The sequence below is a fragment of the Agelaius tricolor genome, unplaced genomic scaffold, assembly GCF_023055355.1.
Source record: "Agelaius tricolor isolate 1412-34295 unplaced genomic scaffold, bAgeTri1.0.p SCAF_18, whole genome shotgun sequence".
NCBI lineage: Eukaryota > Metazoa > Chordata > Aves > Passeriformes > Icteridae > Agelaius > Agelaius tricolor.
In genome coordinates, this window is record NW_027269278.1 from 18948829 (window position 1) to 18964732 (window position 15904).

The window sequence follows — 15904 nt, forward strand, 5'->3', positions numbered from 1 at the left end:
CTGAAAAGGGCAAAAAGCGGTACCATGGAAACCACAGGCGTGACAGTCTCACTTAAGTGTCCAGTAAAATAATGGAAAATATTATTCTGGGAAGTATTTGAAAACATCTGGAATACAATGCAGTCATTGGTCACTGCCAGCAGTGTGGGTGGAAAGTCCTACTTGTTGAATGTGATTTCCTTCTATGACGGCACCACCTCATTCATCGGGGAAAGCCAGTAGATGTCATCTTTCAGTAAATTTTTGATGATGTCTCTCCAAATATCCTTCTGGACAAAATGTCCAGCAGACAGCTGAATAGCCACATTGGGACGACGTGCTCAGGCACAGGGTGGGATTCTTAGCGTGTCCTATGGAGGGCCAGGAGTTGGACTCGATGATTCTGATGGGTCGCTTCCAACTTAGCATATTCTATGGCTCTGTGATTCTGTGAGTTTAAGGTGTAGTTGCTATTTCTGAATGCCTTTTCTGGAATAAGGATTTTGGAAGAAATAACTTTGAAAAAAAACCTGAACTAATCAATGCTGTTTGGAGTGGTTAGAAGCATTTCGTTTGAGGAGAAGGATAAATTCTGTGGAATTTATCAACACTTAGCTCTTTTTGGTGAATACTTTCTCCAAAAGCTTAGGCAGATAGAGTAAGAAGGAAGATGAAATGGCTTGTCTCATAGTGGATTTTCTTTTAACTCTCTGACAGGCAGGCCAGCTGGCTAGCACCTTGATAATAGTTCATGTTGGTTGGTTTTGGGAGAGGGAACTGTACGTGAAAATATGATGCTGCTACAGGAAAGTGAATCCAAGAATACTTCTGCCTCTCATCACTGAGTACAGGCAAGGAAATTGTGGTCACTTGTTTTAAATCCAGGAAAGTGAATCTAAGAATACTTCTGCCTCTCATCACTGAGTACAGGCAAAGAAATTGTGGTCACTTGTTTTAAAGCAACTTATTCCTTCAAGGCTTGAGATAGCCTGTCTGAACTTGTATCCCTGTCCTGGCAACTCTACGCGTTGTCTCACCACATCTAATCAGATGTATTGTGTAATGTGTTTTTTCACTTTCCTGGCTTCTGATCTTCACTGAGTAATTTAGATTTAAAGAACTTATGGAGAACTCTGGTCCATCTCCTGACTTAAATGTCTGGATGCTTCATATAGAATGAACAAAACAAACCTGAGAAACAGGTGTGTTACTCAAATTGAGAGAAGTAAGACTGCTGCTCATGGAGAGAATCATCTTGATCTTTCTGGAGCATTGATAGTCTGTTGTGAAGAATAATAAGCATTATCTTTAATAATTAAGCTGCATCTATCTTACAGCCTCTAGCGAGTCAGAGTAATGGTACATTTTTGAGACCATCCAAAGCGGATGATGTTATGATCTAGTCTTATTTGGGTAAGACAGGCTGTAGAAAACTAACATAATTCCAGGCAGCAGTAGAGAGTGGAATCAGACTAGCAGTGAGGTAGTGCCTGTTAAAGGAGCCCAGGGTCCTGGAGGACAACAAGCTGCACCTGGGCCAGCACTGCACACCTGCAGCTGCAAAGGTAAACAGTCCTGGGCTGTATCAGGAAGCATACAGCCGAAGCACATCAAGGAATGTGGTTATTTCATTCAGCTCCTGTCCGGTTACACCTGGAACACTTTCCAGTTTTGATTTCCCCGGGTGAAGAATGACAGTGAAAAATTGCATGGGATCCAGTGAAGGGCCATAAAGAATGATTAAAGCATTGGAGAGCTTGACACATTTAGAAAGGCTCTAGAAAATGGTTCTCTTCATCCTAGAGAAGAGAATGCTTTGGGGATCTGATCAATCTTACCATTTCTAAAAGGTGCTTGTAGGGAATATGGAGGTACTCATTTCATAAAGATGCATGGTTAACAGGGCAAGGGTCAATACAAGTTTCATTTAGGAGAAATTCTATCTGGATCTAAGGAAAAATTCTCCCTTTACATTCAAGGAGTGGAATAGGCTGCCCTAAGAAGTGAATTAATCTCCTTTCCTGTGAAGTTAAAGTTGGCATGACCCAGCCCAGGGGAACAAAACCTAATTTCAACAGAAATTTACAGCAGATGATCTCTAGAACTTCTGTTGGACCGAGACTCTTCTACAATTCCATAGCTATTTTTTACTGAATTATATATTCAGTAATGAATAATATTATGTTTTAGATTGATAGCTCTATATATGGTGAATTTTTTATCTATTGAACTTTAGTTTTTAAGATGATGGGAGTTTTTGGGAGGGAGGAGAGAGTGGTGTTGATTGGTTTGCTATGTTTGTTTTGTTTTTCACTTGAATGAGAAGTTTTTTCTACCAGAAATCTTTCACTGCTCTGCCTCCTCCCACAAATGTGTGAAACAAGGTCCAATAAGTGTTTATCTTCTGTTGAATATATGACATTTATTTAATGTCTTAAGTATTTTGCTATAAGCAAGGTCTATAGGCAGGCTTTTTATTTTTTTAAGTTAAAACGAAATTTTAAGATTGTGTTGATAACCTGTTACGAATTTTAAACACCCCTTGAGTTTTAAATGTCCCTTGAGGAGCATGGCTACCAGAACCAGAGAGTCTCTCTACTAGTGGTTCCACTAACATACAGGAAGCACTTTCTCATTTCTCTGTCCATGTTTACTTAGTGTTCACATACGTGAACAGCTTATGTGTCCCAAGGTTGAATTCACTTCCTTAGTAATGGGATGAGGAAAATGGGGAAATGGAGTTGAGATATTAATGAAGTTGGAAAAACTATGAACTATTTTTACAATCAAAGTAGCTGAATTTAGATCATTAAAGTTTTCTATTTTATGTCTGCATAATATTTTTATAGGTAGCCTTTTGCTGGTTATTTTAACCTCTACCATTGTAAAACAGAGCCCTAGCCATCTCTGTTCTGTTGTGTTGGATACATGTCTGTCTCTGAGCCAGTTTGTTTCTGATGCATGTTTTCCTGGTAGCAAGGTGTCTGTGCTAAAGTCTGAAGGAGAGCAGATATACCTTAATACTTATACTGTTGCAAGACTAAACTTACCTCTGGATTTACCTCTTCTAGGGGGTCAAAGGTAAAGCCAGCCTGCCAAACTTCTTGGACCATATCATTGCTTCTGTGGTGGAAAATAAGAAGACGTCTGATGCTGCAAAACGAGCTAGTAATTTAGCTGACACACAGAAAGAGGTGAAGGAAATGGTAATGGGATTAAATGTGCTGGATCCACACACTTCCCACTCTTGGCTGTGTGATGGTAGACTTCTTTGCCTTCATGATCCCAGCAATAAAAACAACTGGAAGATCTTCAGGGAATGCTGGAAACAAGGCCAGGTGGGTGATAAGTATCCAAGCTTTACTGCTTATTAGTGTCCTGAAATTGCAGTCTGTACATTAGTAAAAACAGTCTATTCAAACTTTGGCTCCTGAGTGAATATGGTGAATGAATACTTCAACTGTAGCTTTATAAAGAGGGGACACAGCAGCCGTGTTCACTTTATGCTATATTTATTTGGGTCCATGTCCTCTTGCATGTTGAGCTTTTCTCAGCTTACCATCATGAGAGTGTTTGCTGCGACAACCCTTTTAGTTGTAGTGTGCTTAGTGTGCTTTGAACGTCCTCTGCTCTACTACAGCCCAGTAGAGAATCCACTCTGATTTCCTGAGTGCACCTTGGCATCTACCCCACACTCGATGCTTTATATAGCCTCAGGGAAAGACGCGTTTTCTTCCAGCTACAGTGTGTACAAGAGTGAAAATGCTGCATGCAGTAATCTACTGAATTTTGGATGTACTTGATAGAGTGTCTCACCCTGAGCCCTACAGCCGGTGGGAACCCAAGTATTGTTGTGGACTCAGCAACTCATGCATGGAGCGCTCTCGTGGATTGTCTGAGGTGCCATCAAGCAGTTAGGCCTTCAGACAACAGATTATACCTTAGACCTGCTCTCAGCACAGCCACTTTTTCAGATGTCAGTCTGTAGTGCTGCAGCTTAGACTTCTCCAGAGGGACAGTAAGATCAGCCTGGTCTGACAACCTGAATCTTAAAAAATGGATGAGTAATTGCTGCTGCAAAGAAGTGTACCCACAGCTCTAACTGAGGATAATGGCCATTGCTGTTCAAACTGTATTCTTGGCACTTGGTTCTGCAGCTGCCTCTGTCACAGTTACCTTCACTAACTACTCAGAATTGAGGCCATTAGTGCTCGACCATTAGGTCTGTCATCATCTTTTCTGGAGAAGTGCTTGTTGTCGGATAGTTTATGTTACAGTGCGCTTGGCAGTCATATTCCATGCTTCTTTGTGGTTTTTCACAAGACGCTGAGGTGTGGTGGGGGAACAGGCTGCATATACCTCTTTTGGCACTCAGAGTCTACTCCTGACAGAAGTAGAGTACTTTTCATTTAAATGTAGTCCCATGGAATTGCACATTCTCTGGGTTGCCTGGGCACAAGCACAGCTAGCACATAGCTGTGAGAACTGCAAAGATGGCTGTTGTGCCACATGCCTCATTTCTGTTCATGATTCCTCTGGCCAGCTCCTAATTGTTGGAGGAAGGTACTGTGCAGCACACCCTCGCTTGTCTGACTAGAAACTTCACTGCCAGCTTCCCACTAAGTGCAGTTGCCTACCTGTCCTGACTTTTTTGGGGTACATAGGAATCTCTTTTTTTTTATTATTTATTTTCTTTTTCGTCCTGTTATATTTTTCTGATTTATGAGAGATTTCAGATCATTCTTCTGCAGTGCTGTGGTGTCCATCATCTGCTTTTCTTTGCTAAGAGCTTCTTAGTTTCTGGTTAGCATACTTTGATAATTTTCTCAACACTTTCTGTCAGGAAATACTACTGCCTCTCCTAGGATGATCCTAAACATCTTGGGAATGCCTACAAAAAATGTGCTTGTCAGTTTCTTTGCCAATGAGACTGGTTAATCACCATGTGCAACATGCTGCTTGTGACCGTGTGGTTCTTGACTGGCGATGAGTCTTGAGAGACTGCTTAGGGAGTCTAGAGATGTGATTATGAATCTTGTGTCCGATGTGTAGCTTGCAGTGTGCAGCGCCATCCAAGTTGGTGTACACCCTGAGGCTCTGGCTACAATTGCCATGCTTGTGTACCTAAAATAGCAGGTACTTTGTGACCTGCTATTTTAGCCTTTGCTCCAAGGTATGCTATTGATGCTTCTGGATCATTTAATCATTCAGAGGACCCCTTGAATAGGAACAGACTGGACAAGTCCTTTGCTCATTCAGCAGTCCTCAAGGTGGTGTTGCAGTCATTGGAGTTTCCTGTTGAAATGAGAAAAGGAATTGAACAACCTCCCTTGTTCCTGCATAAGAGAGAGCATGTGACCCAGGCAGGTGTTACTGTCTCAACAAGAGTATTTTAAAAATAATTTCTTCAAGCAGAGACTCTCTGAAGAAACTGTTCTCTGTCACTGTACTTCCTTGGCTTACATCCTCCTGTACATCCCAGCTGCACCTTTAAAAGTCAAGTGAAAGAACATTAATTCTACCACTATTCCCCAAATCCCCTTCCTGCTTTGTGTTTTGGGAAAGGTTATTTGGAAAAAACCCCTTAGCCACCCTCCCCAGCACAATAAATGCACACTGTACACTAGGTCTGTGCCATATGAAGATGTTGGATATGATGGCATCCCAAATTGTTAAAAGAGAAAATTCTTTTCCCTTAATGCTTAGATAATAATGGCACTCTTTCAGTGTCACTCAAAAAGAGCAACATGTTTTGAGTCCTTCATCTTAGAAATTGTCAGAAACTAGTTAAACTTCGTCTTATCCCAGAATTCACTGAGACCGTAAGAGTAATTCTTGAAGTTGTTTTTAAAGAGCATTTTTTTCTCCTGAAAATGGTTTTTGCTCATCTGGGTATACTGTTAGGATCCTCATCCTATAGCAACCTGGTATTTTCTGACTTTTTCTGACTTTCCATGTTAGGATTTCTCTTTTTTGAGACACTGAAAATATGGTACGGTGCTGGAGCTTTTTGGTTTGGTTTGGTTTTTGGGGTTTTTTTTTTGTTATTTTTATCTCCCTGTAGTTTGAGAGCAGATTTGGCAGGAGATGTCTACCAGGCAAGTCCACTGTCATTTTATCTTGGAGCCCTATCTGTGTTATTCACTAGAGAGAATATTTTTTTTCTTCCATTCCAAATTTGCTGCTTAATAGCCAGAAGGGTTCTACTAAGTTAAGCAGTTTGGTTGTTTTGGGGTTTCTTTTAATTGCTGTTTACAAGTGGTCAAGTGAATACAGCGGGGATCAAAATGTCATTATTTTTCCGCACTGAAGGCAGCTGGTTTAGCTATCAGCTTAAAGTCTACCAGGCAATGCTTTCTACACATCCTGTGAAAGGTACTGTGAAAAGTTATTTCACTCATAGGTGATCCCTAGTGTTTGTTGTAGAATATGCTTAAACTTTTTAATTGCCCTAATGCTACCATTTTTGCTGGGATGAGGGAGTATATTCAGATTTGAGATTGCTGTATTTGGTTTGTTATCTTGGGGAGGTTTGCTGCTTGTCAGGGTGTCACATTTGGGACATAGTGGGAAGACTACCAAAGCTTATCTGTCCCTCAAACACGTGCCCTCTGCTGCTTTTCCATATTGGCACGCAGAGTACTACTGGGGAGACCGGGAAAGTATCAAAAGTGGCTGTATGGCTCTGGAAGTGTTAATCAAGGCCATGGAGCCCTCATGGTTTTCTTGCTCCTGCCAGTGAAGGGTAGGGGAATGGACAGATCCTGCATGTCAACCATGGTTTGCACAGCCATTTTTAACCAAGAGGGTTTTGTGATCATGGGAACCTCTTTGAGGATTGAGGGCTGTGTGGAAGAGATAGGATCTATCTAAGCAAAAAAAAAAAAAAAAAAGGATCTTTGCCAACAGGCTGGCCAACCTTATGAGAAAAGCTATAAGCAGGAGCAAGGGATGGAGAGCATGACCAGTGATATCAAGGAAGGAATTGATTGATTTGGCAAGCAAGCAGTGTGAGGTGACGTGAACAGGGATAATCCCGTACTCAAGAAACAAAGGATGAAAGATGTCCACCTCAAGTATATGCATGTAAGTAAGGATCTGTGTGCATCACAGCATTGTGAAGAAAGCTCTCACACTGGAAATCAACATGACTAGATGTCTTTCTGAAGTACCTGTACACTAATGCATGCAGCACATTAAACAAAGAGAAGGAATTAGTGTGCAGTTGCACAGCTGTGATCTCATTGGTATGACAAAGTGGTGCGATAGCTCATGCAGCTGTAGCATGGTAAGGAATAGGTAGAGGCTGTTCAGGAAGGACAACACAGGAATGACAAGCCAGGAAAGTAAGCAGGGAGCATTGCTGTTTTCGTGAGGAAGAATCTAGAATGCTTGAAATTGTGTGGGAACTGATGATGAGCCATCTAAGAACTTAGGGGGCCAGGATTATTGAGCAGCAATTATGGACAACATTATGGCAAGTATCTGCTACAGACCAACTGACCATAAAAATGTGGTAAGGCCTCAGAAAACTGGAGGAAGCCCTGTGTTCACATTTCCTGGGCCTCATGGGACCACCCTGATACCTGCTAGAGGAACAACACAACAGGTCACAAGCAGTCCTGAAGTTTTCTGAAGTGCATTGATGTCAGTGTTCTGAGACAGCTGATCAAGGAAACAGCTAGGGAAGGGCACTTGTTCTGGACCTTGTGCTTTCACACAAGGAAGAACTGGTAGTTGATGTGGAGATATGGGGCACCTTTGGCTGCAGTGACTATTAGATGGTGGCATTCAGGTTAAGATTCTGAGAGGAGGGAGCAAAACAAAAAATCATGATCACAAATTTGGGCTTTGGGAGAGCAGGCTTTTGCCTTTTCAGATACTTGCTTGGAAGAATCCCATGGGGATATGGTCATGAAGAGAAAAGGAGCTCAGGAATACTGGTTGAATCATGCTTAAACTGCCTTGTAGCCTTCTGTGATGATATGACTGGCTTGGTACATGAAAGGAAAGTAGTGGATTGTTTTTGTCTTAACTTTAATAAAGGCTTTTTACACTGTCAAAATGTCATCAAAGTGACTTGGTAAGTGAACAGGGTGATGGACTTAAAACTGATTGAAATGCCATGTGTGAGAGCACTATCACTAGTGGTATATCATAGAGGGTCACTTCTGCAGTGAGTAGTACTTGTCGTGTCATTAGTGACCTAGATGGGGTAGGGTTCATACACCCTTAGCAAGTTTACAGGCAATACAAAACTAGGAGGAATGACTGATACAGCAGATGGGTTCTGCTGCTATTCAGAGGGTCTGAACAGGCTGGAGAATTGGACCGAGAAGAATCTAGTGATGTTCAGCAGGGGAAAATGCAATGTCCTGTACATCAAGGAAGAATAACATCCTACAGCAGCTGCTGAGAAGCAACCATTTGGAAGGTAGCTTTGCCTGGAAGAATCTTGGGGTCTCAGTGGGCAAGGGAGTGAGTATGAGCCAAGAATGTGTCCTCGCGACAAAGAGGGTTGTCAGCAAGTCAAAGGAAGTCATGGTTCCTCTTACTGTGTTCAGTTCTGGGCTCCCCAGTTCGAAGGAGGGGAGGGGGACCCCCAGTGAAGGGTCACAAAGATGATGAAGGGACTAGAGCATCACTTAGCTGAAGAGAGGCTGAGCAAGTTAGGACTGTTCAGCCTAGAGAAAAGGAGGCTCAGGAGAGTGTGGGGAGGAAATCTTAAGAGGGAGTCAGGCTCTTCTTGTCAGTGCCCACTGGCAGGAGAAGTGGGAGTGGGTGCAGAAAGTTCAGCCTCAACACAAGAAAATACTCTTTTTTGGTGTGAAGGTAGTTTAAATGTTTCTGTGGGCTTTTTTGCTTTTTTTCATTCCCCTATTCCCCTGAAATTCACAGGAGTAAAGTAAACAACCCCTTTTTGTTTTCTTAAATCTCACTCATCTGAAGTTGAGGTTTCATTGCTGCCTTCTAGAACTTAATGGCTGTGTTGTATTGTATTTGAAAACCAAGGCCATTTCCGTTATCCCCAGACTTGGGATTTTTACAGTCATTTCTGAGTCAATAGTTGTCCTCACTTAGGGACTAAAATCAAAACTAGACCTTTTAGAGGCTATTGGACAATACAAAAGAAGCAGCAGTTAGTTACTGGAGTGTGTTTAAGCAGCAGAACTTCGAAGTCGCTTGTATATAGCTCTGTAGGTATCTTGGCCTAGCACGCTGATATTACATCTAGGGTCATGTGTGCTTCTCAGGGTTGTGCTGAGCTCTTCATGTGAATAAACCGAGACCCACCATCACTATACATTGTTAATGTATAGGGCACAGCTTGGAATTAATTCAAACTTGCACAGCCATGAGAACTGCCATTTGAACATAGGTAGCAGTTACAAAAGTAAAGCTTTTCAGGTGGAAATAGTTCATGTGCAAGTTCACTTTATACCCTCTTCATTTTCTCTCAAGTTTGGTAACTCTCTTTTGAGATAGCAGGGTGAGAGGAACTGAAAAGGTTTTGGCAGTGTTGGGAGGTTTGTCTGGTATAACTTTCCCAATTGTCAGTTTAGCAAATGCTTTGAGGTTGATTATATTAATTAATTCATTAAAGCATTTTAAATGCTTTTATGGGGAGAGGCCACTGAAATATCTGTTTGGAATACATGTACGTCATTAGCCTAAGCATCTTAAAACCCCTTTTGCAAGTGAGCAGCCTTTTTTCCACTGCTTGGTTTTGTCCTACAGAGTTGATGTTGATCTGTGATTATACATAAATAACAAGTGAAATAGTTAAACAATTCATATTAAAATACAAAAATTTCACATGAGAAGGCTTTACTACAAATGCTGTTTCTAGTGGTAGTTGCATGTGTGCCTAAGAAAAAGGTCAGGTGGTGGGATTCTACACCTACTCTACTGCCACAGGTGGATTGACCCTGTCTAGCTGCCAGACCCTCTACCCAGCTGCTTTCTCACTCCCCCTTCTCAGCAGAACACGGGAAGAAAATCAGGTGAAGAAGTTTCTGGGTCAAGATAAAGCCAGGGAGATCCATTAGGGATTGCTGTCATGGGCAAAAGAGGTTTCATTTGTGATAGAGGAGTTGAATTTATTGCAAATTAAAAATAGAGTAGGCTGGGAGAGAAGAAAGACAAATGAGTAAACACCTTACCTCTCCCCGCCCACTTCAACTTTTTCCTAAAGACTCAACTTTACTCTCTCATCTCTGACTATTCTACCTCCTTCCTGCAGGGGGGATGATGGGGGTTGTGGTCAGTTCACAACACAGTGTCTGCTGCCCTTTCCTCCTCACACTTTCCTGCTACTTCCTCTGTGTGGAGTTCCTCTCACAGGATAGTGTCCTTCACAAATGGCTCTAACATGAGTTGTCTCCATGGGCTGCTCCAGCGTGGGTCCCCAGTGGGCAGTTTTTGCTGGAAAGTTTGCTTATAAGTGGGATTCTCCCTACGGCTTCTGCCAGAACCTGCTCCAGCATGGGCTCTCCATGGACTTCCTCCAGCAAATATCCCTCTGCTGCAGTGGATCCTCAGTAGACTGCAGGTGGATCTCTGCTTCACCGTGGTCCTCCACAGGTTGCAGGGGACAGCCTGCCTCACCATGCTCTTCAATGGGCTGTGAGCACCTCCTCCATCACTGACCTTGGTGTATGCAGAACTGTGTCTCTCCCTCCCTCCTGCCTGCCATCCGCGTGTTGTGTGTCCCCGTCTCTCTCTCTCTCTCTCTCTCTCTCTCTCTCTCTCTCTCACACACACACACATGCGTGCATGCGTCAGCTGTGGAGAACTTTATTATACCCTTTCTCATTATTACAGAGAATGCTACCAGCATCAGTTGTGGGCTCAGCTTTTGCCAGTGATGGGTCTGTTGAGCCCGGTGGAACCATCTGTGTCCACCATGGGGCAGCTCCCAGCCTCCTCTGACAGAGCTTATACCTGCTGCCAACACCTTGCCATGGAGACCTAATGCACTTGCCTCGGCAAGTCTAATCCAACGCCACTTCTAAGGCAACTGCACGTGGCGTGGAACTGAAGTTTGCTTTGACTCTGGTAATTTGCTTGATGCACAAAAGCCAGACATGATGAAAATAGATTTGTGGTGTCTTTTATATGGTGGTAGCCAGGAGTCTTGGCTCTCTTAAGAAAGTTTGGCTGCATATGTAAGATAATTGGTTATGGTGGAGTAAGCATTCATCTTTGTATTCTCAGCCCGTGCTGGTATCTGGTGTCCATAAGAAGTTGAAGTCAGAACTTTGGAAACCAGAAGCTTTCAGCCTGGAATTTGGAGATCAAGATGTAGATTTGGTGAACTGCAGGAACTGTGCCATAATTTCAGACGTGAAAGTGCGTGACTTCTGGGATGGCTTTGAGATAATATCTAGTAAGTAATATTTATGGCTGACTAGTTTAACTGAGCAGTCTGTCTTGTTATCTTCAACTCTTAATTTTCTACCTATTTTCCTAAAAAATAAATGAAGAAAAAATCTGAATACCTATCAGTCTCATCCAAAGAAGCTATTGTTCCTTATATGTAGCACACCCTGGAAAATGCTTTATTGGTGGAGATTAGGGCAGGACTGTCCAAGAGAACTGTCTACTGCAGTGTGTTGGTGTGTGTAACTTTCATGTGTCAAAAAGTGCTCCATTTCATGGGAAACTGCCTGTTTGTTTAACTTTTCCCAGTGAAATTAATCCTCAGTTTCCATTTTTAAGAAAGTAAGTAATGTGTCTACCTTTGCTCTCCTTTCAACCTCAGGTTTTATTGTAAAACTAAAGGGAACCTGCTCTCCTAAAACAGATGGAGACTTTCAGTACGAAAATTTGGATTTGGTGGAATACATCAGTCAAGTAAATCTGACATACAAATGCAAATTTATATCTATTATGAATAGCAATGCTATATGTGTGCCTCACATGATAACACTTTGTTTAATGCTCAAGGTCTTTGAGAAAACCTTCTGTCAAGTGTGGATGGGAAAACTAACCAACTAAAATTTCTGAGGACATAATAGGTCAGGTTAAAGAGCTTCTGACAAGCTGAGTGCTCCATTTTAGATTGTATATACCTAGATCTGAGTGGTCTTATAGTTACAGGTGTTAGAGCTGTAAAAGTTCATTGCAGTATTGCTGATTTTAGAGTTGTGTATAAAATGTTTTCTGTATTTATTGCTGTGTGCATATTGCAGAAATGGTGAACTGTTGGATGACTTATTGGAATGTTCATTCAGCAGTCAACAAAATTATAGATTTGCAGACCAAGAATATTCCTTTCCTAGTAATTTTCCAATCAATAAACTCCCTGCTTTTGACTTGTTTTTTTTTATATGGTTAGTACAGAGTGTTGTATTTTGTACTGTTAAATTTCATACTGGTTTTGTTATTAATCAGAAATAAATGGCCTTGGAGGATATAATGGTGTGGTCTTTGTGTATTGACAGTAATTGGGAAAGTTCACAAACTCTTCACTTTTGTGCTGGGGTCAAGAATGAAAATAGTGAATTTGTATGGGTCAAGTTATCTTTGAGAAATGTTACTTGCAGTTTGTCTCCAGACAGATATGCTTCTTTCAGCAAAATCACCTTTGGCTTTTCTTTTAGACAAAGCCTTTACCGCACTATACATGAGAAATATTAATGACCTAGGTTGGAAAACCTTATCACCCTTGATAATTTCTTTTAAATACATTTTATTTAGAGTTTCTTCAGCCATGTTCAGTCCCTAGTATAGAGAAATGTTATTTGCTGCTAGTCCAGATATTTCACATTCTAATTCTTATGAAAACTGTTGGTAAATTACCTAATATCTCTGACTTCTCTGCACTACATGAATTCTAAATTTTTTAAATGTGTGGCTGGCTCCTGCTCTCACATTAAGTTACCAAGGAGATGTAGAACAGCCACTGACTTTGGAGGTGTTACTGAGATTATTCTATATGATACTTTAATTAATTTCAATCTTTTGCTGTTTCTTTTAATATTTTTGGGCTCAAAGTAGACTTTTGAAAGGTCTGACTTTTTGTTTTGATCCTTTTTACACCTGCTTTTCTTTGCTGATATTTTCTGGGGTTTGTCCAGTTTCATGTAATTTGTCAGATCTGTGTTATCATCCAAGTATTTCTTCACTCTCTCCTTTCTGAATAGCCTCCCTACAAACTGCTTCTTCTTTAGATCAAAGATCCTTCACAAATGCAAAATCTTGAATATGGGAAGTTGTGAAACATCTTGAAATTCAAGTCCTTGAGCTTTTCAGTTCACTCACCTCTCTAAAATCTGTAGCTTATCAAAGTTTATCTTTAAATCAGTCACTTCAGTCACTACATATCTGCAGTTCTTAATTCCTTTTAATTTCAATAAAATATTTTTTTATATTGCAAACTCGGGCTGTCTTCTGTAGCATGTTGATATGTAACACAGATGTGATTCACAGATCTCCAAGTCCTAATTTCTTAGATATGCTTTCTCTTCCAATGCTGTCAGGAGCTCTGCTAGATCAGTTTGGCTGACAATTCTCAGTAAGGTAGGAAGCAGTGAAGGGTGTTACTCTCTGGGGAAATGGGCATGCTAAATTCTTAAGACTGTTGTACACCTAGTTTTTTAATTGGTGGCTTCATGTAGAGTTGTGAAAAATCTCGTAGAAGAGTGAGCTATGGTTTTCTCTAAATGTTACAGTGAGTTCTCTGCTAGTTGCGTACCACTTCCAGATAGACTCTCTTAGCCCTAAGATCTGAGGTAGAACGGCAGTTGATATGGTCAGTACTGTCATAGCATACATCCACTGTTGCATATGTAATGCCATCTTTCTGTGCTGCTCAGTTTCTGTTTCCAGTCAGGACTTGTGTAAAACTCCTAAAGTGAAGAACAAATGTTTGGTTTTGGCACTCTGCTAATTTGAGTTCCTTCAGCAAAGAAGAATTAAAGAAACTTAAAGGCTGTCTTCCTTTGTGACCACCTGCTCTTTAGCTTTTTTGAATGTAGTGTACGATGGTTTCTTGCTTTGCACTGAAGTTAGGATTGATTTCAATAACTTTAATTTTATAGAAGTACCGCTTCTCTTGAAATTAATGATAAAACTCCCATAGACTTTGGTAAAAGGAGTAAGGAACAATGTTTTGGAAAGGCTTTTGAAGCTGAATAAAAACTATTCTGAAACTTAGCAGCTGTGCAAGATCTGTCAAACTTCTGCTGTCAGTGATTATATCTGTGTATGTATACTTATATAGTTGGTAAACTGTTGTTGATCATACTATCATGTTGCTTGGAAGCCCAAAACAAAACCAGGATCCATTTTGCTGTGAATTGTAAGAGGTACAAAAACCCTTGCAGCTTTAAGAAGGTAGTGGGCTGTGGTAAAAAGGTACTGCATGAAGAAATCTTAATTTGTTTCTTGCAGAACGGCTCAGGTCAGATGATGGTCAGCCAATGGTACTAAAGTTAAAGGATTGGCCTCCAGGGGAGGACTTCAGAGATATGATGCCTACAAGGTAAGTAACCTTTAGTATCAGTGCTGACAGGACTGCTGTAGGTGCTACAGGAGGATAACCTGCCTTTGTCTGTCTTTATTCTCTAGGTTTGAGGACTTGATGGAAAATCTTCCTCTTCCTGAATATACCAAGAGAGATGGCAGACTGAATTTGGCTTCGAGGCTGCCAAGCTACTTTGTCCGTCCTGACTTGGGTCCTAAAATGTACAATGCATACGGTATGTGAGTATAGGTCTGCAGATACTGGTGTTTGTGACTCTTTATTACACTTAGGGTAAATACAAGGCTGTGGCATTACACAAGGCTGTGGCTGTGGCAAAACACAGTGCTTATCCTAGAGCCTGCTATTTCTTTTTTTTCATTTAGTCCTGCAAATCTATTCTTATATTAGCTCTCTCTCTGTCAGATGTGCCCTTTTCTGCCTTGTGTATCCAAGAGATGTACATACAGTAAATTAAGTTTGCAAACAATTATTAATACATATAACAGGCATAATACCAATACAGGGTTCAAGGAAAAGTTAGTATGTTTTTGAGAGCAACTGAAGTATTTAAGAGGAAAATTACCCACTTTCTGGGGACTTTGACCTGTTTCTGGTCTTTTATGATAGGTACTGTTCAGTGAGTTGAGTTCCTACCTTCAGAAGCTTGTATTTTAAACAAAAAATAAATACGATGGTGATCCTGAAAACTCTTGTGGGCGCACGCTTCTGTTACTGTTTGCTGATACAAAGATTTTTTTTTTTTTTTTTAATATTCTGGTTCCCTGCCATGTTCCTTGCTAGAGATGGTTGAGCAGAGGTAGAAAAGAGAGGGTGCTATTGAAAGGCTAGAGGAAAAAAAAAGGGAACATGTTAATAAGAAGGTCAAAGAGTTAAGAAGCAAACATTTGAAATCTTTCTCCATTACTTACAGTCACTTGAGAGAGACATAAGTTCCTTCAACATGCAAAGGTACAAGCACTTGAGTCTGCAGGTGTTTCTCCTTACTGAATTGTAATCTGAATTGTTAATGATGAGTTGATCACTAACTGCTGTGAATTCAGCTGGTCATGGATTTTACAGCTAGTATGAGAAAATAAAAAATGGCTGGAGGCTTATACTTCTAACAGATCATTGACTTGCTGCACATAGTAGGATGCTAATGCCATTTAAAGCAGTTCTCTCTTGCCTCCAAGCATAGGAAGACTTGCTTTGTGCTTATGATAGCTAAGTTCTCTAGTACAGGCTGTATAAAAGACTCTCAGAGAGAAAATTGTAAAGTACAAGTTATGGCTTTGGTGTTAAAATGCTTGTTTTCTCATGACTTGAGTAAACTAGGTTTGCTTCTGTTTTTCTGTAAAATAAAAATACTAGTTATCAGTAAACTTTTTACTTACGCTACACATGACATGAATATACCTGTTTCAGTTGCTGTTTGACTTCGTTTTCTGCTCTCAT

General features: G+C 40.8%; 1 protein-coding gene across 5 annotated transcripts in view; it reads left to right on the forward strand.

Moving 5' to 3' along the window:
• Positions 1-15904, forward strand: part of KDM3B (lysine demethylase 3B) — a 48057-nt gene that overhangs the window by 26814 nt on the left and 5339 nt on the right. For all 5 annotated transcript variants that reach the window (XM_071443700.1, XM_071443704.1, XM_071443702.1 and 2 more), the window contains 4 exons: positions 3051-3317; positions 11197-11368; positions 14377-14467; positions 14554-14684. In XM_071443700.1, coding sequence (XP_071299801.1) covers positions 3051-3317; positions 11197-11368; positions 14377-14467; positions 14554-14684 — 661 coding nt within the window. The remainder of the gene's footprint in view (positions 1-3050; positions 3318-11196; positions 11369-14376; positions 14468-14553; positions 14685-15904) is intronic.